Source organism: Gouania willdenowi, chromosome 6 (genome assembly GCF_900634775.1).
Source record: "Gouania willdenowi chromosome 6, fGouWil2.1, whole genome shotgun sequence".
NCBI classification, from domain to species: Eukaryota; Metazoa; Chordata; class Actinopteri; order Blenniiformes; family Gobiesocidae; genus Gouania; species Gouania willdenowi.
The window spans coordinates 14,099,344-14,125,559 of NC_041049.1; the positions used below are offsets into that span (position 1 = coordinate 14,099,344).

Genomic DNA, 26,216 nt, shown 5'->3' on the forward strand with positions numbered 1-26,216 from the left:
GCAAAAAGTGGTCAGAGTCCATGGCTTGACTCAGAGTTTTAGAGCAAAGAGGGAAAAACGCAGAGCAGGAGGTGAATGTGGGACATCATGGTGGCACATGTTAGTGTTACATGTTTAGGTTGAATAGGATCAACAAAGGCTGGCTTTTTATTTTTTTAGTGTAGCTCAAAAGGCGTGCGTAAAATGTGCCAAACTCTGCCGTGCGCTGGTCGCGCGTCATGCGCATCTGGAACGATGAAGCTTCACCGCTGTTTGACTCTCTGCTAGGATAAGTTTTGTCTTTTACTAAGGAGCAAAATTTATCAGTTGATTGGATCTTGTTGGGTTCTTTCTTTCTTATTAGAGCATTTTGACCACAGAAGATTTTATACTATGACAGATTCTGAAAGATGCAAGTCTCTAATTTCATTAGAAAAAAAAACATTTTGTTTCTAGCTTTTTTGTTCTTCTGTAATCAGCAGTTGAATAGAGGCACGTTTTACACAAATTGCCAGTTTTGACAAAAAGCTGAGAAAAATGGCTTTTTCTGAAAAATTTGTGACTTTGAAGCATCTTTTTTTTTTTTTTTCTGCTTTAGGGACACCTCAACATTGGTTTCCTTCTATAAAACTATAAAAACAACACTGAGCCTGGCAACATTATTATTATTATGCTATCTATGTCAGCGTTGAATGGATTTCTTACTGTATTTTGACATTCCTCCAAGTCTCTCCCCCGTCATTCTCCACACATCAACTTCCTATTCATCCCAGACATGCCGAGTGTCACCGCTTGCCCCGTTTTTTTTTTTTTTTTTTTTTTCGTTCTCTCACCATTGTGACACACTCAATAGTCCACTTAGCTCCACACAGGCTCTGGTTGCATGTGCACTGCTGTGAACTTCAGCATCAACTCTGATGGCGCCATTTTCTGTCTTGTAAACTCCTTTCCTCTCCCTCTGAGCTTTGCCCATCACGGTGATCTCTCATCCAAAGGTGCGCTGCTGCCACCTACAGGCACTAGTTGGTCACTACATCATTGGACAAGTTAGATATTCACCGGAGAGCTTCGTCACACTGTTCCTAGCACCCCCAGCCGAAAAACACAATTCACGTCTATAGACGTGAATGGCACTCAATGAGTTAAGCGCTTTGAGATGACTTTGTTCTAATTTGCATTAAATAAAGTTGAATTGAATGGCTACTATATTTAACAAGATTCATTATTGTTGTTGTTTTATGATGGCACGTTCTGTCATAAATATCTGGAATTGATTGATATGAAGTGTGATTTTTTTAATGGGTTTTATTTCTCGTTTTGTGAAATAATAAAATAGAAGCCAAATTTGGTTTATTAAATTTGTTGTTTCAGCATGAAATCAACTTTTCAGAGTTTAGAAACAGTTGCTATAGCGCCCCATTTTTGTTAATGTGTTCTCTGGTAGAAAAACAACTAACATCTCCAAATACAGATAGTGGCAACTGCTGGCCCAGGGGCCACATATGGCCCTTCGTCTAATTTTGTGCGGCCCACTGTAGACACATGACTACAAAATTACATTATACATAAACAACAATGCATAATATGAGTCCAAAAACACATATACCTAAAAAAAACCCAACATATATATAAATGTACAAATTGACAACAAAAATCCACAAGACTCCAAAAACACAAAATAAAAAACACAATCACAAAACTCTTTTTTGTTTGTTCCTGTATTAATGCTCAAATTGATCATTATTCTAAGTGCTGACATAAATGTTCGTAATCTGGCCCTCGGATCAGATACAATCACAATTTTGTTGTCGTCATCAAAGCTTTAATTAGTGCTTTATTTTCTAATTACAATCACTTTTGCTTTTCTGATAATCCAAAGTCAAGTGTGTTCTCCGGCACTAAAAGTGCATCTTTGTTTTCTCGTTCTGTTTATTTTTGTCTTAAAAAAAAAAAAAAAAAAACTGGCCACTAGATGGCCCTATCAATAAAAAATAGTATTAAAAAAAGTGACACAAATAAAGACATTATTTCAAACTGACAGGGTGGCATCTTTAATCATTGAGTGGTTGACAATATAGCAAGTAATGTTAAAATTTCAGTTGTGCTGGGAGAAAAGTTGGAACAACCAACATACACAATCGAGTCAAACAAAGAGAGAGGATCACCAACACTTTAGGCTCATTACACAATTACACACAAGACATTCATTCACACAGGACAACATGCGCACACGCACAGTCACACACACACAGATTGAGAGAAGCTGTCAATCACACTAACACTTCAGTCGAGCACTTTTGGATGATCTGCTGCTACAAGAATAGTCTGACACACAAACACCATCCAGCGTGGTATGACCGCATCAGTTTGGAATTCAGGATATTTGCTGCAATATTTCTGGCACTTTTTATTTTTCCTTCTCTGTCATTGAAAATATTTCTTTGAGGTACGAACCAAGACTGTATCAAAATATAAAAATTAAAAGTCGCTATAAGAGAAACCATTTGCTTTAAAAGTTGACAAGCTGTGGGAAGATGGTGACATTACAGGGATTAATCTATAGCTGGGTGGGATAGCCAAGCCAACACTTCTAAAAAGATGGAAATTAGATCGCAAACTATTGAATTAAGAACCGAACACAAGTTGGAACCAATGCTGGGAATATCTTTGGATTAGCCTGTGAATACCATTCCTTGCTCGGGACTTCTTGAAACAAACATTTTGTGTCTTTCCAATTCCTAATAATTCCAGCAAGTTCTTTGTATTAAAAAACAAAAAATAAGGTTTCATCTATTTAGACAAACTTTTTGTCAGGAAATTTACTTTGATTTCCTGACATGCTTTAACAATTGCTTTGATGCATCCCTACAAGTTCTGTCATGAGGAAAGCATCAAAGCCTTCACCGATTGCTTTGATGCATCCCTACAAGTTCGTTCATGAAGAAAGCATCAAAGCACCTACTAATTGCTTTGATGTGTCCCTACGCAATTTTTTCATATATATATAAAAAAAAATCAAAGCATCTCCCCTTAGCTTTGATGTGTCCCTACTAGTTCTTTCATGAGGAAAGCATAAAAGCATCTATCGATTGCTTTGATTTGTCCCTATGAGTTTTTTCATAAGGGAAACATCAAAGCATTTACTGATTGCATTGTGTCCCTACAAGTTCTTTCATGAGGAAAGCTTCAAAGCATCTACCAATTGCTTTGATGCGTTACTATGAGTTCTTTCTGGGCTTGGCCAACTTGAGTTCTGTCAAGTATGACATTGTCCCTCTGTTGCTCAATGGTCTCTGGAGAAAAGAGCTTCTACTTCCTGTGATGTCACTATCTCCCAGTTACAACAGAAAACAACAAACTCACAAAAGGCATGAACGAGCACAAATCCCACCTTTTGTTGAATGTTTCTATTGATTTTTCACAATTTAAGGCAGTGACACGAAGGGCAACTTGTTGCCGATAAAATGTATCAGCTGCTTTTTGTTGCCCCAATGAATATAACTTGCACCGCTGTATTATCATCACTGTGACAAGACTGTGGCTGCTTTCAAAATAAAAGGCCAGCAACGCAGAATAAAAGCTTATTCTTCATCACCCCCGTTAATACATTTGCATAAAAGGAAAACTACACACTTTTTCAGACACACACAAATGGCACAACAAACACTAATTTCAAACCAGAACCCACACATATTTCAGCTCATTTATACAAATCTTCATTCCAGTGAAGACAATTTGGGTGACGTATGTAGTTTTTAATAAAATTGTAATTTCTTGGTCACCGTTCAGCATTATCAAAGTCAAATCCAAAACTTACCAAAGGGATCTATCTTTTTTCTCTTTGAATATATTTGACTCAATTTGGCAAAAGATTTAAACATGGCTTCAGGAATGCGAGCCTACTTCCTGTTTGAGTTGTAGATCTGACCTTTATAATGTGAACAGAAGGAAGGAAACGTGTGTGATGCACTAAATCACGTGTGCTGGCGGGTGGAGGAGAGTGTTTACGACTCCAAAGACACTGACCTTAAGTAACCTTTACAAGCAGGAATTACAGAAGTGATCAATTCCTTTGATACGTTTGGCTTCCAGGTTGAAGCATAGTATTATTAACTGGTAGCTGGTGTTTTATTAAGTGCTAATAAGTTTCCCTCCTTCACTAACAGACAAAAGCTACGTGTATGCAGACATGTAAGGTTTTCTGTACAGGATGCGTGCGGAGTATCGCCAGTTTGGCTTCAAACCGACTTCATTCAGAGACGAGCAGCCAATCACCTTCCAGCTTCATGTCACACTGATCGTTCCCCGACAGCTTTACACTGAATAATCATCAAGAGGATGTTTTATTTTACATTTTTCATAATATTCAAAATTCTTTGTTTCTCACTTCGAGGAAATGTAATGAGATGCTTTTCGGGCACGTTTAGGATTGTTGGGCTTTGGGGGCGGAGTTTATCAGCAGTGCACACAGCCTCCATTACCTCGGCTCGTGCTGGATGCCAAAAAAGTGAAGGGGTGGAAAAAAAAAGGGAGGGGAGGAGGTGTGATGTTTTGGGGTATAGAGACTTTCACTCAGTGCAGCTCTTGGATCTCACTCTCTTTGACCTTGGCATTGTCTCTGATTTCATCAAACGTGTACGTCTTCACTATCTTCCCGTTCTGAAAGACTGTGTGCAACAAGTCCTGGAAAGACACGGGAAAAACAAGCAGGAAGAGGAGGAAAGGTTGAACAAACAGATACAATGAAGAAGACGAGTGTTAAAGAGGGCTGTGACGGTAACTTACCACCCCGTACTCTTCCATCTCCCCCTTGCCCTCCTCCAGGGTGACAAAGTCTCCACTCTGAGTCCGGTGCAGAGAGAGGCGGCCCTTCTTAGACCTCTTGTTGGGATCAGCCACCGGGTCTTTGAACATTCACCTGAACCACAGTACAGCAAAGTTACACACATGATTAATATGATCCACAGACAAACCTCGTAATGTTTAGTTATAATTTAAGCCTCCTATTAACACCTTTTACCCTTGGGGTCAATCTGACCCCAGGGATATTTGCCTCCAGAAAATGGTTTTCAGAAAATCGTTGACCAACTTTTTGTGTCAGACTCTTTGTTCATTTGTTGAACACATAAATAACCCATTGATAATGAATGTTCTCTAGCGCCACCATCAGGCCAAACTTTTTAACTAGAATTTATTTATCTTGAATAGTTTTCATCCAAATCTTCTCAAATTTAGTGACAACACTAATGACCACAATAGAATGAACCCTATTGGTTGTGGTGGTGATATGACCTTTGCTACAGCTCCACCATATTTTCTAATTTGGGGTGCACATCCATAACCACCTCTTTCCTCTCATAAACATATGTATTTACTTATTTTTATCTCCTTTTTGTAACACATTTGTGGTTATTCACTATAAAGTTTCACTCACCTCTCCTCTTTCGTTATCTGGGCTCAGGACCGACAATGGAAGAGTTGGAGGTTTTTTTACTCTTTGTTTGTTTTTGTTTATGGCTTTTTGTTGTTGTTTGATTTTAATAAAAGGCTGCCATGCAAGCTTTTATACATTTGCTGCTCCCTATTTGCATGAACTACCCTGCCCTCCACAGCATAGCAAATATCAGTTCTACTTTGGCAGGTGTGAGTAGTTGGTCAAACATACACACACACATTCATGCCCATGGTGTGGGAAAGTTCTCATGGGAATATTGTCCAACCACCCTCATATTTAGAATGATAAACATTGAATGGGGTCAAATTGACCCTGAGGATCTTAGGAGGGTTAAATAATCCCAACTTTGATTTTATTTTCTAAACATGAGGACTTTCCACTAAGATTTACAGGAGTTAGTCTTCTGTGATTAATGTGGATCAAAGGAACATGAAGATGCCACAAATGAACATCTGAAGTCCCACTTCCTGCTGCTGCTGCTTCTCACCCCGAGTCCATTGGTGACCACGTAGCTGCATTTGAAGGAGCAGTTCAGCAGATCTCTGGTGAGTTTCTGCAGCAGAGCTCCACCTGATCCAAATGCAATGTTCTCAATGGACCATCTGTGTTCCTTCATACCCTCCACAATCTGAAAAATCAAACAAATAAACACATTAAAACACCAGAACAAACAAAGTTGTTGCAGTGGTTCAAACCTCTTGCAGTGTGTTGATATCCACTCCATCTCCTTGAATAACTCTGATGTAAGGAGGAAGAACCTTGAAACCTTGGGAGTTTTCTTCTGCTGAAAACTTTTTACCCAGAATCTCCAGCACCTTACAGCAGCAGCAGAGGAAGAAGGAAGTAGGTTGTTTGATAAGAATCATGGAGGTGATGGGCTTGCTTTCACTACGTTGCCTTTTATCCTGTACCTTTAAAACCGTGTCCAATGGGTTTCCAGAGTCAGGTCGGACCACCAGCGGAGCATCGCTGCTGCGAGTCTCTATCAACCCTCTCAGGTCTTCTCCCCAGATCTTCTCACAGGCGTTGTAGATGTCGTAGCTGTCGCTGACTATGGACACGGGCACATTGGGGAATTGCTTGATGATGTGCTCGAAAGCATCTTTTTCATGGTCTTTGCCCCACGCTGTGATGGTGCTGATGAGAGAAGGCCACAGCAGAGATGACTTTAACATAAACAAAAAATAGGAATTTGAAAAACACTTCAGTTCAGCACAATGAAGCTGAGCATTAATGTAATATAAATGAAATTAAAAATAAAACCCATTTGCCTGTGACAATGCTGCAGACCAACCAGCAGTGGGCAGTGCAGTTCAGTTTAGACTTAAATGAATGAACCAGATCCTGTGGGACCAAGAGCTGCTGTGAAATGTTCATCAGTCAGTTTATATTTCAGAGAGATGGAAACTGTGGAAGAAAAGTGATGAATGTGGTGTTTGATGGTTTCTTGATTCACTTGGTTTGAAATGTTGAAAAGTGGTTGGTGTTTGTTCTGACATCTCATCTCTGCTATTAATGCTGCTCTTTAATAAAGCATTTCAGATCCTCTTGGTTCAGAGGAACATCTGATCATTTTCACAGTCAGGAAGAAGAACAATTTTTATCAGCAATTAAAAAAAAGATACACGCACCAGATTCCAGTTGGGAATATTGCAAATTAGGGATCTGTCTACTTACATTAATATAAATACATTATAAAATGTATTAATATACATTAATAAATACTTTGTTTTCAATCCGATACGATTTGGTTATGGTGGTCTTGAGTATTTCCGGATACCGCCTTTACACTGAAATCAAAACGGAAATTTACAGCCACTCCTCACCACGAGGTATCTGAAAAAAGGGTGTAATTACATAACCGTTGTTATGGCAACACCCGCCCCATCCATGAGACAGGGAGGAGGGTTCTCTGGAGCAGCAGTAAGTAGAGAATGGAGTGACCATGCAGAAGGAGAGCAGTGTGTGTGTGTGTGTGTGTGTGTGTGTGTGTGTGTGTGTGCGTGTGTCCAGGATAAATGGATCAGTGCTACAAAATAGAAGCATGTGAGATACGTGCGCGTCAGAGCAGCGTCCAATCAGAGGTCGCCCCCACCTCCAGCATCACAAGCCAATGACAAAATAAAACGGCACCACAGCTCATAATAATAATAAATGCATTGGATTTTATATTGCGCTTTATCATAGACACGCAAAGCGCTTTACAGAATGAAGGCATTATTCTTTCACTCCACACACAGTGGTGGTAAGCTACTATTGTAGCCACAGCTGGCCTGAGGCAGACTGACAGAAGCGAGGCTGTTATAGTGTGCCATCGGCCCCTCGGACCACCACCAACACTCACTCACTCCATTCATACTATATAATAATGTGGGTGAAGTGCCTTGCCCAGAGACACAATGACAGATGCCACTGAAGCGACTGTCCCCCTCATTAGAGCGAGGATAGACCAGCTGGAGAATAAACCACCTCCAACCTCTGCTCGAGGCTGAATCAACTCCTACAAACTCTTATAAAACCTGCACATCTCACACACTGCAGCACCATTTCAGCTCAAAACCAAATCACAATTTTTTACTTTGAAAACTCGATTTTTGATTTCTCCCTTTAATAATAATAATTATAATAAAATTAAAAAAAGACACTGGATTAAATTATTGCAAGTACTTTCTTTTAATTGAAAAAGAAACACAAATGTCCATATTGAGAATAAAGTACAACAGCAAAGCTTTTACAAAGAATGTTAAATCCCCTGTGGGTTTAATAAAATAACAACCTGCCCAAGCAAAAATGAATCCCTCTGCATTTTAAAAAGACAACGTGGCATTAGGAAAAAAAATTAATTTAAATTCACATTTAAAAAAGAAAAGGTTGTAGCGGGGTTCTATCACGGTAAACATGCGTTTGAAATTTGTTTTTCAACAGTTTGTAAAGGGAGAGACACTCTTGCTGTGATTACACATGTTTAACCGGCAAAATGATTTTCCTATTATGCCTTTTTATCTGATTTTGATTGATATCGATTAATCGTGCAGCCTTACTTTGAGCTGAACTAAGACCGACTAAGGATGAGGGTTACAGGAGCTGGCAACGAGGCCTGGCTTCCATCCAGCTCGTCTCACCTGAGGCATGAATGGAGATGAATGCGTGTCTTTACACTTGAAGATGTGAAAGAATGACCTTTGTGAATAATTAACGCTGCACGCAATAAAAAAATAGGCAGCAACATTACTAGAGCCTGGTTCAGGTTTCCAACTGACAGACTTACATCACACATACAAACACTATACCTGTATGTAATGCACAAACATTAATCATAATATGTTTATACTGTATATACACAGTATCAATAAAAATAATACTGACCAACCTGATGTAGGCATCATAGAGATTTATATCCAAGTTTTACTTCATGTTTGATGATAAAACCATGTTTGTGGTGTGTGTGTGTGTGTGTGGTGTGTGTGTGTGTGTGTGTGTGTGGTGGTGTGGTTTGTGAGTATTAGTGGGGTGTGGGTGTGTGGTGGTGTGTTGTGTGTGTGGTGTGTGTGTGTGTGTGTGTGTGGTGTGTGTGTGTGTTACCTGTGCTCAGCAGCAGGCACAGAATATCCAGGCACGGGGTCTTTGGTGCCGTAATATTTCTTAATGACGCTGATGCCACGACCGTGTCGGTGCCCTTGAAGTTGACCAGATGTGCAGAAGCCACCGATACCAGCAGTCTGTGAACACGGAGGGAAAGAACACGTTAAGAGCAGTGGCGGTCATTTAGACAGAAATGTTTTATTTCATTATCAGCCTTCAAAGTTCAGCTTAGTTTAGGTTATCATTTTTAGTTGGCGTAGTCTTGTTAAAGTGTAACTCAGACATGGGCAACTGACAGCCACATGTTGCCCTGGTTTTTTCATTTTGTGCAGCCTCCACAGAAAAAAACTCACAAGAAGGAACCAAAAAAAAAAAAAAAAAAAAAACAGAAAAATGTACTAAAGAACTTATAAAATACAGAAAAAAACCTCACAATTTACTCCAAAAAACGGACAACATGAGCGAAAAATGTTTACAAAATCACAATAAAAATACAAAAAATGATGCCAAAAAAATTGATTCCAAAAAACACAAAATATCAACACAAATAACATGCAAAAAATACAAAACCACAACAAAAATACACAGAAGAAAACAACCAGAAAAACAGCAAAGAGGAAATATACTAAATTACTCAAAAAACACAAAATGACTACAAAATTAACAGGAAAAAATATTGGTCTCCGCGTGATAAATGCTGCCTAGCTCTGGTTTAAGTACTCGACTAAGATTAAGATGATTTAGTCAACTAAATCATCAAATGTCTTCTCACACTTACTTCCGAACTTATTCATTCTTCAAAATTAACAAACAAGTTTATAACTTAATTCTCTTAAATTTTTCCTTTAAAATTTAAAAAAAAAAAAATAAAACTGCAACCGCAACTTTACTCCTGCAGAACAATTTGAAAGGTCCTTGATTTCTATTCTTGTGTTAAAGTGATGATTCTATGGCTTGGTATCTGATAGGTGGGCACTGAAGTAGCACTAGCGCTGTGTAGTGATAGAGGAGTATTTATTACATAGGTGCAGACATTAGTGTGGTTGTGATTCCTACCTCTTGCGAGGACACGCCCCCTATAGCCAAAGTCGTTGCAGTTTATACTCCAGTCCCTTCAGGTTCCCAGAAGTCCTCTTGGAGGTACTTGGCCAGGATCTTCTTTTGCTCTCTTGAGTTTGTTGCAACAGTGATGGATACCAGATCTGGACTAAGATGGTCTGAGGAATAAAGACAAGATCACATCTGTTTTACTTGGTGTTTATGAGTACTTGTACAGTGCCCGTTGGAAGTATGTATTCATATAGTGGGAGCTAAATTATGGCTAAATGTACATCCAACCTTCAAACACATACTCAAAGAGGTGCATACACATACTCCGTCACAGGTTGTTGAAACGCGTGTGTAGAGAAAAAAAAAGGGACCCGCTGGAACTATTTGAACTTCCGGGAACTCTTCTGTTGTCGCAACTCTCTCTCTAAATGGCTCTGTGTACGTTAGCATGTATATCCAAGTTGCGCATTTGGTTGTATAGCACGTGGTGAAAATATCAGCGTTTATAATGCCGTTAGCTTTCAACACAGTCGCGGTATTTGCCCGTCAATAACTGCCGGGTGCCGTACATCCTCTAAACAGCGAACGGTCAAACAAAAAATGAAAATAAACGTTTTGAAACGTAATCACCAAATAAGGAACAGTCAAAAAGTAAGTATCCTCAAAAGAGAAGTCCACAGGAGCATAAAACTTGAGAAAGAGCCTTAAACTATCTTCCTCTCTCTCACTCGTTTGCCTGCGCGCAGGTCTGGTGCTATTCCAGGTCTTCAGCGAGTGATTGGCTCTGGCACGTGACTCTAGCTCGCCACTGTGATTGGCTCTGGCACGCACTGGAGCGTTGCTGTGCAGTGAAATAGAATAAATGGTGCGTTAGCGCCCCCTCACACTGAGGTCAAAAGCTGAATAGGTTTCATTTGGGTAAACAGGAATGTGCCATCCGGGCGAAATAAGGCTTAACGCACTTTCTTGTTTATTAGGTGGATTTTGAACTTTCTATTATTGTTTGTCTATTGCCAAATAAAAATCAGCATTCTCTCTTGGAAATCAATTTAATGCCAGGGTGTTTTCAGAAGGCAAAGTTAAGTTTTTCATTTTCCAAAGAGTTGAAAGGGAGCCAATGAAAGGAATGTTTTCCAGCCGCTTAAAGTGCGGTCGGCTGGTAAAAAAGAATCCAAAAAGACAACAGACAGAGAGGATCAAAGCAGGCAGCTTGTTCACACAGGACAAAGTACATTCCTGGATGCTTCATGTCCGAAAACAACAGGATCACCAGAAGACAAACACAGCACGTGGGAAACGTGACATAGGGACACAGCTTTGTGCTTTCATCAAGTTATATATATATATATATATATATATATATATATATATATATATATATATATATATATATATATATATATATATATATTTACCTAAAGACAACCCTTTGAATCACAATGACAGATCTACTGATGAAGACACACAAAAACCCAACATCAGAAACATCTTCACCCCTTTTTCAAATATATCCATCTGTTCCAATCTACCCATTATCTATAATTCTCATTCCTAATTTCACCCACATACAGCTCTTTCTTTTCTCTTTTTCTTTCTATTATTCTGTTTTTAATGTATTGCACTGTTTTTATTATTTCTATTTTTCTTGTAAAGTGTCCTTTGGTGGCCTGAAAGGCACTTTTAAATCAAATGAATTATTATAAGGTGACCTCATAATCCTCACTGCACACAATGTAACAACGGTTATCTGAGGGTGTTTGCGTGATAATTCAGGAATGACAGCAGAGTTAGGTCCTGCGTGCGAAGCCTCATTAGCAGCAGATAGAAGCATGTGTGACTAAAACAAAAAGCTCTAGGGTGAAAGGGTTGTTTCCTTTCCCCTACAGACTTTAAAAAGATAACTTTGGTTATCCCATTTGGATTTGAGCCTTCACTAAGTTTCCACCCTCACATGCCTCACCATAACTAACCCACAATGTGGGCTCATGTGACTGCCAGTACAAGCCGAGGCCCAACAACCACACCCACCTTCACCTTGAATAGAGTGGCAATTGTTGTCTGTGTGGACAATAATGTGTATTTGCAAAATTGGTTAATCAAAACAGCCACAAAGGAACGTATCCACAGTTTAAAAAGCTTTATTATTAATTAGAATTTATTTTTTGGATCGTGACCCCATTTTGAGGACAAGACTACAGATTATTGCTGTAAAATGATTGACGAAATAATGCATAGTAAAATGTGCAGTTTCAAAATGGAGACAGTGAAGCCAGAGACTGTTGAAAAGATGCTTTGTAGTATTCCAACTCAACTTTATGTATATCACAAATTACAACAAAGTCATCTCAGTGCGCTTTAACAAAATATAAAGTCCATAGTAAGAAAAAGAACCCACATGAACAAGCATTTAGCGACAGTGGAAAAAAAACACTCCCTCTATTTTATATGATAAAATCACCAGTGGAACCTGGTTCAGAGGTGGCAACCATCCGCTTACACTGGTATTACACTGCATATAGAAAGGGCCACTCCACCAAATACAGCTTTGGCCTATAGGACAGAAGAATGGCTCACAAGTATCGATGAAAGAAAGTGAGTGGGAACTGTGCCTCTGGACTGTACAAGTCTTATGGTTTCTCACAAAAAGCACTTTCATGGATGAATAGCTACAGTATCTTTCTAACTACAGGTTTTCTTCAATGGAAGCGTATCCAATATAGCAACATCATCGTGCGGAATGCCACAAGGAAGCTGTATGGGCCCACTTCTATTTTAATTTTCAACAATTTTCCGCTATTTATTAGAAATTCCAAAGCTGTAATGTATGCTGATGATGTCACATTATATTCTTCAGCCCTCTCAATATCTGAACCAAACAACACTCTACAAAATGAGCTAAACACGGCTGAGAAATGGGTAAAAATTTACAAATTGATGCTTAACATTTATAAAACCAAATGCTAACCAAAATGCTCTATCTGGTATTACTGCACTTCATCTGACACTAGAGAAGTAGAAGTAAAATTGTTGGGCATCAGATTAGACCAGCTGTTGTCTTGGGAAGATCAAATTAACCACATTTCTTCATGATGGGAAAAGGCATTGCTATGGAAAAAAATGCTGTGATTATTATTATTATTGTCATCCTGCTGTATTGAAAGAGTTGTCCAAAGTACTGTTTTAACACACCTACACTACGGTCCAGTTGTGTGGTCAAACTCTGCTCAGAAAATCTGAACAACCTACAGATAGCGCAGAATAGAGCGGCTCGAGTGGTGCTGCGCTGGTCTTATCGCACTCGTGAAAGAAATTCTAAAGGTCTTGGTTAATGATAGAGGATAAATTACAAGCAAGTTTGTTGATGTTTATGCATCAAATAATAATGAAAAAAGAACCCAGATTTTTTTCATGATGAACTCATACAGTGGGTTTTGCCACACGCACGAGACGTGTCAAGTAACATCAGGAAAGCTCGTTGTCCCAAAGCCGAAAAGTGAGAACTGTTATCCGTAGAGGAGCTACTGCTTGGAATTCATGTCTGACTACCATTATTACAACAAAAAACAAAGTGTCCTTTAAGAAGAAAACTTTAAAGTGAATTCTCATCAAGATTAAGTGCACATTTAATATTTTTATTGTTTGTAATGTGTATAATACTGTATGCATTATATATGTCAACAAGATGGCATGCCATTACAAATGTAAATATTTAACATATGATTGTATTTTGACTTTTAAAAAAAAATAAAATAAAAAATTGTACTGAAATGTAAATTTTACTTTGTATGGACCCCAGGAAGACTAGCAACCACCTCATGGAAGCTAATGGGGATCCAAATAAAGAATAAGGAATTTCTGGCTACCCTGAAATTAATTTTTTTGTTCTAGAATTAGTTTTTGATCAAGTTTGTTATACTGTATTACAAATTAAAAGTAGCCAGTATTAGGAACAAGTTGTGCTAGCTCAGATATTTTTATACTGCATTTATTATTAACTAGTGAAAGTATAAAATACAGCTGTTTAATGTTGGGTGTTGTTTTAATTTGTAAAAGAATCAAAATAAAAAAAATAATAATAATTTCTTCAATGTATATATATATATATATATATATATATATATATATATATATATATATATATATATTATTATATATATATCTTTATCAATTACTAGCCACTTTAGGTGACCCCATGTAAACTCCAGGCAACCCCACATGGGGTTCCTATACCAAGGTTGAAAAACACTTAACATAACCACACCTAGTGTGTCTCAAAAAAGGCTTCATGCACAATAACAAAGAAGACTGTGTGTGTACAGTATACACACACACACACACACACACACTCAGCAAGGCCTGTCTGACAGTGTATAAAAAAACCTAAAAATAAGGACATCAAAAAAGAGGGAGGGAACAAATCCAAACCTGGCAGAAAGAGAGAGAGAGAGAGAGAGAGAGAGAGAGAGAGAATGATGACAAAAAGAAGAGAAATAGTGTGACGGGACACGGATGAAGGAGGAAATGGAGTTTGACCTAATGCCGCAGCACAAGGACACCAGGACCAATGCTAAAGCTAAATTTAAACCAGCCATGAAGAATGGCCCTGTGTGCACGGATGCGTGTGTGTGTGTGTGTGTGGGTGGTGTGTGTGAGCAGCACATGTGTCTGCGTAGAAATCTATGAGAGCAGTGTGTGACAGATTGTAATGGGATGACACAGCAGAATTGAATAGAAAATCTCTTTATGTAAATGCTAAACAATGTCAGTTCTGTCAAGTGAAGATTTTACAGGAATTGCTGGATTCGTACTCCGTCACAGACGTCACGCACATGTTTCTGAATGGAAACATCACTGTGAAACAAAAACTAATGTCAAGACTCATTACAAAATAATTCCAAAATGTCTAAATATATTGATGTTAAATTCATTAAAGAAAAAATTACATATTTTGCCTCCATTGTCTTAAAATCTATTATTTCCCTTCCAAACAAACAGAAGTATTTGCAGTCATATGATATTCATTATTTAATTTATTTAAAAAGGTTTAAAACGAGTTATTTGTGTGTAATACTGGTGTAGCGTGAAACCCTGTCAACCAATTTAATATCCATTTCAATTTGTTTTTAGTGACCTTACTGTTTGAGTAATATAACATCTTATTTCATAGCTTGACAGGTTTTTGAGGGTTTCAAAAATAGTTTTTTAAAAACCTAATATACAAATGCTCCGAGGTCTGCGTGGTCAATATGAAACAATGTCTTAGCACAGAGTTCTAAAACTGTGTTTTATGTTATCAAACCAAAGACATTTTAGAAGGAATATTGATGCATTATCTCATTGAAAGTTAAAACTATTTCAGGGGAAAGCAAAAGTGACACAAACTATTATGTAAATACATAAGAGAAGTTAACTTCAGAGCAGGTGCTGTGCTGGTGACCTCTGGCTCTGATCAAACAGACTCACCTCCACCCAGTTGGTGAGCCAGTAGCATTCTGGGTCTGTGCTCTCCACTGTGAACAAACATTGCCTCGAGGTATGACGCTCCCTTCTGGCACAGCCTTGATTTCAATAGGCAGGTGTCCGTCGTACTTCTGTAAATACAAAGACATGCAGACAATCCTTTGATTATTCTGACCTCATCTCAAACAGCTTCTTTGATATTGTACAAAGCCTTTTTTTTTAGGATGCTGCGGCTTAAAGCTTTAATGCAATGGCTTGAAGAATGTGATCCAATGATATATCTATAATATCCAGGTCAACATTAGGTTCATTAAAATGAAGTTGATCAAAGCTTAAACAATAAACCTGCTTAGATTCAATAACCCACTGATCCCTTAGGGAAATTGGGTGACATTAATGCTCCTCCCACATATCTTTATATGACTTAAAGGGGACATATCATGCTAAATCCACTTGTTTTAGCCCTTAAATGCATTTTGTTGTATATTTAGAGTGTTAGAAGTACAGAAAAGTTCAAATGAGTCTCTTCAGGTGCTCCGTATATCTTTATATTCTGTTTTGCTCATTTTTCAATCTGTTTCGATTTTTCTATTCTCTATTACTTTTTTGAACTATTACATCACAGTATTTGCAGCGGAACTGCCAAATTAGTCATCAACTCCAGGTCCAACACTTCGAGCAATCCGCCATTTTTATTTCTCGCTTTTATTTTGTAGTATAAGCTCAAGATGCCGAAGTTACGAGAGGATAAGTCAAAATGTTTGGTTGTTGGATGTAGTAACCCACACGCTTCATTACACCGTCTCCCAGCATCAGAACCTTTTCAAAGTGCCTGGTTGAGTTTTATTTTTCACGGAAATGTACCCACATCTGTGGGTAAGGTCATTTTTGTGTGCGACGAAGCACTTCAAGGATGACTGCTTCATCAACCTCCACCAGTATAAAGAAGGATTTGCCGAAAGACTTTGTCTGATTGAGGGTTCAATTCCTTCTATCTTTGGAGACGATGAACAGAGCACTTCGTAAGCTGTAAATAACGCTAAAAAGTGTGATGAGACGTCCCTGTCATTGTTTTGTTAGCATTAGCAGTTGCATCGTCTTCATATGTTAGCGCTGTGTGCTCGTTTTAGATCCTTGATGATATGGCCTACATGATTTAATTTAAGTCTAAAGTTTTCATAGTCATTTCATTTTGCCGTTTTTGTCTTTGAAAAGACTATTAAAATGTTTCGTGACGTTAGCTTGGTGCTAGTGTTAGCTCACTTGTTAGGGTTCTGCAGGTTCATCATCTTTATTTTCATCTCGCTCCGCTGGGTCCGACTCTGGCTCAAACATGTAAGGCTGGATGGACAAGTCTTCTGTTGTTGACATTTTGTAAATAACCTCTGAATAAAAAGTTTATGCGCAGCTACATAGCCAACTACAAAAATGGCCGAGCAGGGTGGAGTTGAACCGAGTGTCACCTGAAGAGGGGGCGGGGTATGGAGTGTCTCATTTGCATTTAAAGAGACAGCACCAAAACGAGTTGCTCTCAGAAGCACATCAGAAAAGGGGTTGAAAAGGGGCCTGTGGAGCTATAATAATGAGGAATTCAGACCCAAGCATTGCAGTTCCGCTTTATATAGACCACAACTGTATGATTTATATGTAAAAAGGAAGGATTTAAAACATGATAGTCCCCTTTAAATATTTAAAAAGGAGCAGTCAGAATAATCCATGTCAGTTCAACTTGTATTACATGTTGTTTACTTATGTTTTCTTGTATTATTATTATTGATTTTGTTTCCTCAAAGGAGTTAAAATTAATTTTCTGAAAAAAAAGAAGAAAGAATTAAATAAATAAATATTTCTTCTAAAAATGAAATTTTTAAAATAATGTGGAAAACACAGAATTTGGAAAAAATGAAGCAAATTAAATTAATAAAATTGATTTTATAGGTCCCTACTGATACAAACCAGCCTTTAAAGTCCGCGTAAAGCCGGAATGAATGTGTATGAGTTACTGAGCCACAGTTGAAAGATGATAAAAGCTAGCTCCGTAATTAAATTCTAAATGGCTGAATGGCTTTTTACATGTTTTTAAGGAATACATTTATGACCTATTTAATATGTTTGAATTTGCTTTACATGGACTTTAAGTAAACTTTCCATAATCTATTCACAATCACAAATGTTGAAAACTACATTAGCATGCTTAATACAAGCCTCGTGTGCGTCTGCTGCTATATTACGTGTCAGAGCAGTAGCTGACTCAACAATGTAGTAAGAGATGATAGCTGGAGGACTATTAGTTCTTACTTGTGCCAAAGACAAGGCTTTGTTCGTTCACGCTCTCTCCAAGGTGCTGAAACAGTGTCTTAATAAGCACAATTTACGTCTTAACGTAAAGTCAACCTATAGCAACCACTTGGCTACTTCAACTCTAATTTTGACGGGAAAACAAAAGATGCAAAAAGGATGTGTTCAGACACACTTAAAACGACTCGTCATCTTCAGTGTTTCACTTGTTGTTCAGTCATTGGCAAACCCAACTCTTTAAGACAGAATGATACAGAAAAGTGCAGAGTTATAGCTTATTAAGAGTCAACTTTTCCAGCACTTTCAAGATAAAATGTAAACTTTTTCAAGGAAGCCGAAGATTTAAATAGACTCAATATATATATATATATATTGTCAAATAACCCTGCCCGTTTACCTTCATTTCTGTTTTACTGTTGCAGAAATGAAAACCCAATTTACATACCAAAGGAACAATCCTCTATGAATGATAAATAAACAATAACTTTATATTCATTGAATCTTTAATTTCAAACCTGTAACAAACATGTAACGTATTTTTCGGACTATAAGGCGCACCAGATTATAAGGCGCACTATCAATGAATGGGTCTGACCGGGTCTATTTTTATATATAAGGCGCACCGGACTATAAGGCGCGCGGGTTTGTTGGTTATTATTACTCATATAGCTCATTAAGCGAAACAAAATAGTCAGATAAGTTAAACCTTTATTCAACGCATTAATAATAATCTCAACATCATTCAGGTTTAACACATAAAATATAGAACATTACACTCACTTTTCAGTTCAGTATGTTGAAGCACAGTACTGGTACATATCACTCCACGAGGCGTCTGACTACGGCAGCCCTGAAGCGCCAAAATCCATCAAGTGGTGCAGCTTCATAGTTTACAAAGTTCTACTAAAACATTTTGACATATAATTTCATACATAAGGCGCACCTGATTATAAGGCGCACTGTCGATTTTGAGAAAATTAAAGGAGTCTTATAGTCCGAAAAATACGGTACATTCAATGTACTTAACGTGAAAACAATGCAAAGTTATAACCAATGTACATTTGGCAAACATTTAAACAAAATGTAATTTAATACAAGTGCAAATAATGCCCATTTATCAAAGATGAATAAAATAAATTCACATGCTTCACTATAACTAATAATTCACAGCAAAATAAATTCAATAAGCAAAGGGAATAGTGCAATTAATCATTTTTTGGTCAAAAAACAAATTTAACCATCTGTAACAATAAACATACTGTAAAGATAAAATAGCACTTTTTTTAGTTATAACATATGAAAATTAACTTGCACATTAATCAAACATTTAAAAAAATGAATATAAATCTTTCAAGTGCAAATAATGCCCACTTAACAAATAAAATCTACATTCACACAATAATTCAGGCTACTGCTATACATTTCAACGGGAAAACATACTGTGTAGGGACAATAACACTTTTCTTAGCATTTAGATAAAATGAATGCATTTATCTATGGCCAATTTATGAACAAAACCAACATAATCCTGACTTTGGTTAACAATGACCGACTGTTTCAATCTTAGGGAAACTCCTTCACTCCTTAATCGTACTGTATCTCCTAACTGACTCACCACAGTCTCAAGAGACCTCTTTTTTTTTTCTTTGACCTGACCTATGCTTTTATGGTCTTGATGTTTCCTACCCAAAAAAAGGGGATAACAAATTAATGGTTACTGAGACAACGCAACACATAAGCAAAATGACCATCTATCAGGTTTATAGCAACATGACTATACCTATGCTATACTCGTATTACTAATCAGAAGCTCTACATGTAGACACTACTTCATAATTCTTATTTCTCTCTCTCTCAGACTAACACACAGAGTACATTTTATCCTCCATGGTATTGTAGCTGTTAATTATTTTATTTCTGTCATTAATGATTGTGTTGAGAACACCCTGACCTTTCTGTGAGCACAAAGAGATGCTGTTTTACTGTTTTTCTGGAATGTTTGAGACTGACTTCTTTGTTTTCTCCAGGGGTTTTCAATAGGTTTGAGTGAGATCTTTACGAATCAGGTTTCTCTCTTTGGTGTGAGTCATTCAAGGCAACGAAAACGTGTTTGTCGATTACTAACTTTGCCCTTGGCACGGCAAAAACGGCTATTTATGCCAAGTAGAAAGTAAAAAAAAAAAGAAGATGCTGCGGATATGGATGCTAAACTGTTGATGGTGAAGAGGATCAGGGCCAGGCTAGCGATGGATTTCAGCTTCTTCAGAGCTAATCAAGATCTTGAGCAGTTTCAAGCAGTGTGGGCACATAATGGGCTGCTCTGCCCTGCGCAAAATAACCTATTAGTGTTTGGAGATTTATTGAAACTAATATGAGTATTTTCATGATGTAAACTGTTTTCACACAGAATGAAAAATGTTCAATAAATGTTTTGTTTAAAATCTCTCTGTCTGTCACACACAGTTTGTTTACGACCAAACACTCCGAAGAGTGCTGCATCTCAGCTCTGAATGAGCTCTGAAAAGTCCGGAGACCTGAGCAGATGCCAAAGCCGGCAAATTTTCCAAAATAAAACAATGTTTTAACAGTTCAGAAAAATGACAATTTGCGTTTGTTCATAAGGTTACAGAGTTTTATATCACATACATCGTATACTTCGCACATTCACCACTAACTTTGTTTGCAGCGGGAATTCCTTTGTGTAGGCACCCTAGCTGACGGCTAAGCCCTCCGGGCACATATAAAGGCATATTTTTTCCACATCAACTTGTTTTATTTTTTTTGTTAAATTATGACACTGGCCATCAAACAGTAAATCCAGCACAGTGTTCAAATTTCAAACCTTGAAAACGCTATATTGAAAATCAAGTATTTTCCAGACTTTCGAGGCTCTGTACGAACTTGGACGGTACATCTTCTCATTGGAAAAAATCCTAAGGCATACCACCAATCAAAAATCTATAAAAAAGAATTAACTTTGTAGCCTATATTAATAATATATTGTCATTCTTATGTGTTTTTAATAAAAATCAAATGAACAACAGCAAATAAAACTATTTGCTGGGATTTCTTCATTCTTATCAAAGTGTCTTGAATACAAATACAAAACAAAACAAAACAAAATACAAATACAAATACAAATACAAATACAAAACAAAACATGATTAGAATTACAACTATAGTTTATTCTGTTAAATATTGTTTGGTTTTATATGTGTTTTTTTTTTTTAAATTTTATGTTACATTTATTTAATATATATATATATATATATATATATATATATATATATATATATATATATATAAATATATTATTATTAATAAATAGATTTTTACAACAAAATTTTGTTCTGTGTTGTTCTAGACCAATTAGGTGAAATAAAATAACTTCCAATGACACACCTGACCATTTCTACAGTGATTAAAAACCCTTGCTTTAAAAACCCATTCATTTAATCATTTTGTTTTTTTCTTCTTTATTTTTAACCACTTACAAACATGATAAACAGTGGATTATGTGAGGGCACTGGAATCACCTCCTTACCTCCAAAATGTACGTCCAGCCTTTCTCGTTAAAAACATCATCCTGGAAGTGTTCTCTGTAAACCTCCTTTGCCTCCTGAATCTTCTCTGGAGTCACGACTTTTCCTAGGAAAGAAAGGAAAGGGAAGGAAAGGAAAGGGAATGTTAGGCATTATAAGAGAGTGGAAACAGCAGAGATTAAAGTAGAAAAACGACCCGGGAAGAAGCTGCTCTGACGTCCCCTGTAACTCACTGTAACTCGATTACATGGGTCCGGCGGGTGTAGTAAACATGTTTTTGTCGACACAAACGTACGTGACATTATTAACTTTTTGTTAAATGAATTTTGAGACCAAGGGAACTACTGAAAACCAAGAAGCCACAATACAGTAGGGAAGTATGATCATTTGTACGTGTAAGTGGAATGTGACGGGAGAAAGTCTGGGAAGAGGAAAACTGGCTGTTGTTGCACCATGTTAATATTTGCAGGACAGGGAAAACATTGTCCTCTATTGCAGTGGTTCTCAACCCTTTCAGCCTGTGACCCCAAAATAAAGGTTCCAGAGACCCCCACTGTACCTGAAGGTGGTTGAACACAGACATAAACATTGAAGAACAGTCATGTGGAGACAGGGCCATCTGTGGGGGAGAATAAAGGGGAGAGCTTTTTGGGGCCCATCCATAATTTGAATAATATCCACTGTTATCCAGAATTGTATTATTATTATTTGGGCCATGGTATATAGTCATCTTAATGATGTAAATCCTTGTTTTCATCTGAAATAAAATGGGTTAAAAGTGACCAAAAATGGTGGAAAAGGTGGTGATATGGGGTTTTAAAAACCACAGACATTGGTTAAATGTTGCAAAATACAGTGGCCAAAAATGGACAAAAAAGTGGTTAAAAAAAAAAAAAAAGGTTCAAAGCATTAATATTGGCTTAAAAGTGGCAGAAATGTGGGGGAAAACAGGAACAATTCGTTTAAACTGGCAAATAATGGGCATGACAAATCGTGAATGTGGTTAAATTGGCAAAAATAAGCTGGTAAAAAAAGGTTAGAAGTGACAATAATAGGTCAAGAGATGCAACATTAGGTGTGAAAAGTGGCGAAAGGGGTTTTTAAGTGCCAACACTGAAATTTAATGGAGAAGTGGCAGAAATGGGAGGAATGTAGAAAAAAATGCAAATGAGCAAAAATATGACAATAGGTTAAAATATTGCAAGTTTGGTATAGTTGCAGAAAAAGAGCAAAAATGGGCTTAAATTGATAAAAAAAATATCCTTTATTTCTCGAAGGCATCTGGCAACCCCCTCCCAGTGTCTTGCAACACCAAATGGGGTCCTGACCCCAAGGTTGAGAACCCTTGCTCTATTGTATTAACAGATTAATAAAGTAATTTGCACTGGTTACTTCCCCTTCCATCTTTTCTCAAATGTTGCGTTTCCAATAAAGAGCAGCACAAGAGTTGGAAAATCCTGTAATGGGTTTGTCTTTGAAAGTTTACGTATCCTGTGAGTTCGGCTGTAGTCGTCCTGAGCTGTGAGGGGACGCTCAGCGCTGACAGCTGGCCTTTCTTATTCTGACAGAAAGAGCAGCTGTGCTTTTGTCTCGTCTCCCTGCTACCCCCACCACCCCCACCACCTCTACTACAACCATGAAATCATCTTAGGAGACAGGAGGAAGATGCATTCTCCTTTTGCTCTCTCTCATGCCCCTCGGGAACTCGTCAACTTTTGCTAACTTCTGCTAATTAGGGTGAAGCCCATTTGTGTCTATTACGGTCGGTGTTTTTTCTCCCGTCATTTCTCACTTAGTCCTTTGTTTATCCTCTGCTGTATAGTCTAATCACTGTGAAGCACACTGTAACTTTGCTTTGTTAGTGAATAAAAACACTCCAGCTGCGAGCCTGGATTTCAAGCACCTGCTGAGCTGAAGTGTCCTTGAGCAAACGCATGAATTAGAATAGTTTAAGGCAAATGAGTCAAACTCAAGGCCAGGGGGCCAAATCCAGGCCTTTAGAGCATCCAGGTCGGCCTGCAGAAGAAATTAAAAATGACAAAAACCGAATCGTCATCTTTTTTTTCTTTCTTATTTTAATCTTTATTTAACCAGGAGAGTGTCTTTGTGATTAGGAATCTCTTTTTTAAAGGGTACCTGTAGTGAAAATGTATACAACAAAAAAATCTGTATGACGTAAATATACATCAATTGTGTTTTTCAACGGCGGTTGCTAAGAGACACTGTTATGGACCTCTCCAATGAATATCAGCCTTGCACTATGATGTAGTGACCAACTGGTGCGGTAAGTGGCAGTAGCGCACGTCTGGATGAACGATCAACAACCGGGACAAACGATGGGACTCGAAATGTCGGCGAGTAGGAGGAAGTTGCGTGTGTGGAGACTGAGGGGGGTGGAGACTTGGAGGAAGGCCAAAACATGGTAAGGGAACCATACAACTCTGACACAGATAGAAAAATAATAATAATTTTGCCATCAAAAGCCCAGTTTCAGAGTTGTTTTATAGAAATAAACCAATGTTTCCTTCTCAAGCAAAAAAAGTCACTGACAGGTTTTTTCCAAAAAAGCCTTTTTTTCTCAGCTTTTTGTCAGAAACTGGGCTTTTGTGTGAAACTTACCACTATTCAACTGCTGATTACGAAAGTATGAAACATGCTAGAAGCATTTTTTATCTGATGAATTCTTTCAGAATCTGGTTTTACATGGTCATAGAACTAAATATTCTGTGGGTCTTTAAAAATCAGTCAAAATGCTGTAAAATGGCTGGCAGTGAGGGGGGTAGCCTCCCAGTTCTGAAAATGGCTAGCAGTGAATGAGTTAATGCATTACCAATTAACTAAACTAAACTAAATATATGCACCTTTTTTTTTTTTTTAAAAAAAACACATTAAAATAACCTTTTAGAATAATTTTATACCTTCTGGCATAAACTATGGAGAGCTGCCATTTTGGACAGGATATGATGCACCCATGTTGATTGGCATGGTGTGTTGTAAGAGGTAGAGGTGAAACAGGTCTGTTTACATTGTGGAAAGTGTAGTTTTTTCATTTGCTCTCGACGTGAAGCGGCCGTGAGTAACCTCTCCCTCAGTGATAAAGTGCAGCATCCAGGTTGCGAGATGATTAAATATCACATTTCTCACCAACTACCTGCTACTTGTGTGCCTTCCTGCTGTCACTCAGCATGCAGAATCAGCCTAACGGACAGAGTTGCTGTTACCAACAGAAACAAGACACGCTGTATAGTTAGGTATTGGAAGTGCACAAATATGGTTAGCAACTGTGATGAAAGCTGCGTGAAGGGATATCTTTTCATGGACGGGAAGATGCGCTGAGGATCAGCACCTGACAGCAACTAACGAACAGGTCAGTTCTCCTGACAGTTCACCCTCCCATAGTATCCCCTGTAAGTAGAACTTAGTAGTGCTCTGGACAAGTACGTTTACAAGCAGCATTGAGACTTTCCGTGATGGAATTCGGTCTGGACCACATTTGATTTCAGACGTAGCTTGGTGCCCATTAGCTTAGCCCGCAGATCGCTATCATAGCAGCTTGGCTTGGAGCGGTTCTCGCATATCACAGAATTTCGTCCCAACAGAAACGTTTTAAGTGTGTAACCCGTACTGATATCATGGAGTCAATGTTTGGATAACTCTGACTTGGTGTTGGTATTTGGCTTCGGGACACAAAAAAAACGTTTCTGCTGGGTTTTTCTCTTGTTGCAACCATTGGCTTGACACTCTGCCACTGTTCAGAAACTGTAGACCAACCTAACACTGTTGCCGAGCAACAGCTAACAGGAATCAACGAAAGTGTGTTATATCCTGTCCAAAATGGCGGTTCTCCATAGTCTATGTCTGAAGGTATAAAACAGTTCTTAAAAGTCCTTTTAATGTATTTTTTTTATTAAACATGAGCACATATTTTGTTTATTTGGAACAAATATTTTTGTTATATACATTTTCACTATAGGTAGCCTTTAGGAGAGTTTTGGAAGCATTGAGGTTTAAGAAACTTGCTTACGGTCCCATATTGGATTTAAACTGGCAACCCTCCGGTTTCAAGCCCGCCTCCTTGCCCATTAGGCCACACAATTGCCAAAAGAATGGTCCAGTCTAGAGATCAATCTAGTATCAAAAGATACCAATTTTTTTTCATCAGCCTCAGCCAATGACCTTTACGGACTGATGATTTTCTTGAGCCAATACGACTATTTTTTCTCCCTCGATTCACATCATAAAAATTACCCAATGATGATAACAAATGGTATGTGTCTTAATTTTGAAAAAATATACATTTATTGAATATAACAAAGGTGAAGTAGAACGACAACAAGTAAAAAATATTTCTGCTCTCTGTAAATGATGCAGAATGGCGAATGCAGCAGCCCGCATTGGTCGACGCCGATACACGTAAAACGCAAAAATCGGCCAATGTCTCGACCTATCACTAGCCCAGTCTTCTAAAATCCAGCAATTTCTTACAAACAGTCCCACTAAACTGTCCTAAATTGCACAAAATACGGTCAGTTATTGCTTGGGTTGCTTGGGCCTAGTGGTAGAAGGCTATACCCTTTAGCCTAGTTGGTGTCTTACAAACTACAAACTAGAGCATAAAAATGTTGAAACTGCTCTTTTTCAGACCTGGAATCTGTAGCCCACTTAAGATCAAACTGCCCCAGAGAGAAAATGAGTTTCACACTCCTGAAATGCAGCTGTGACAATGACCCTGTACTTTAACATTTCTCACTGAAGAAAAGAATAAAGATTACAACGTCTATCCCAGGGACTGATATGGGGTCAGAGTGTACATTACATATTTTGTGAATGTTAACTATGTCTTTTTAATG

General features: G+C 37.9%; 1 protein-coding gene across 1 annotated transcript in view; it reads right to left on the reverse strand.

The window, feature by feature from the left end:
• Nucleotides 1–2,002: 2,002 nt before the first annotated feature.
• The window catches only part of nampt1 (nicotinamide phosphoribosyltransferase 1), a 31,649-nt gene continuing 7,435 nt past the window's right edge, over nucleotides 2,003–26,216 (reverse strand). The window contains 16 exon segments of the mRNA XM_028450046.1: nucleotides 2,003–4,662; nucleotides 4,765–4,897; nucleotides 5,899–6,062; nucleotides 6,130–6,249; nucleotides 6,346–6,571; nucleotides 9,017–9,095; nucleotides 9,098–9,137; nucleotides 9,139–9,153; nucleotides 10,073–10,090; nucleotides 10,092–10,109; nucleotides 10,111–10,146; nucleotides 10,148–10,206; nucleotides 10,209–10,233; nucleotides 15,530–15,588; nucleotides 15,591–15,657; nucleotides 21,369–21,472. Of these exon segments, the coding sequence (XP_028305847.1) occupies nucleotides 4,552–4,662; nucleotides 4,765–4,897; nucleotides 5,899–6,062; nucleotides 6,130–6,249; nucleotides 6,346–6,571; nucleotides 9,017–9,095; nucleotides 9,098–9,137; nucleotides 9,139–9,153; nucleotides 10,073–10,090; nucleotides 10,092–10,109; nucleotides 10,111–10,146; nucleotides 10,148–10,206; nucleotides 10,209–10,233; nucleotides 15,530–15,588; nucleotides 15,591–15,657; nucleotides 21,369–21,472 (1,274 nt within the window). The 3' untranslated portion in view covers nucleotides 2,003–4,551.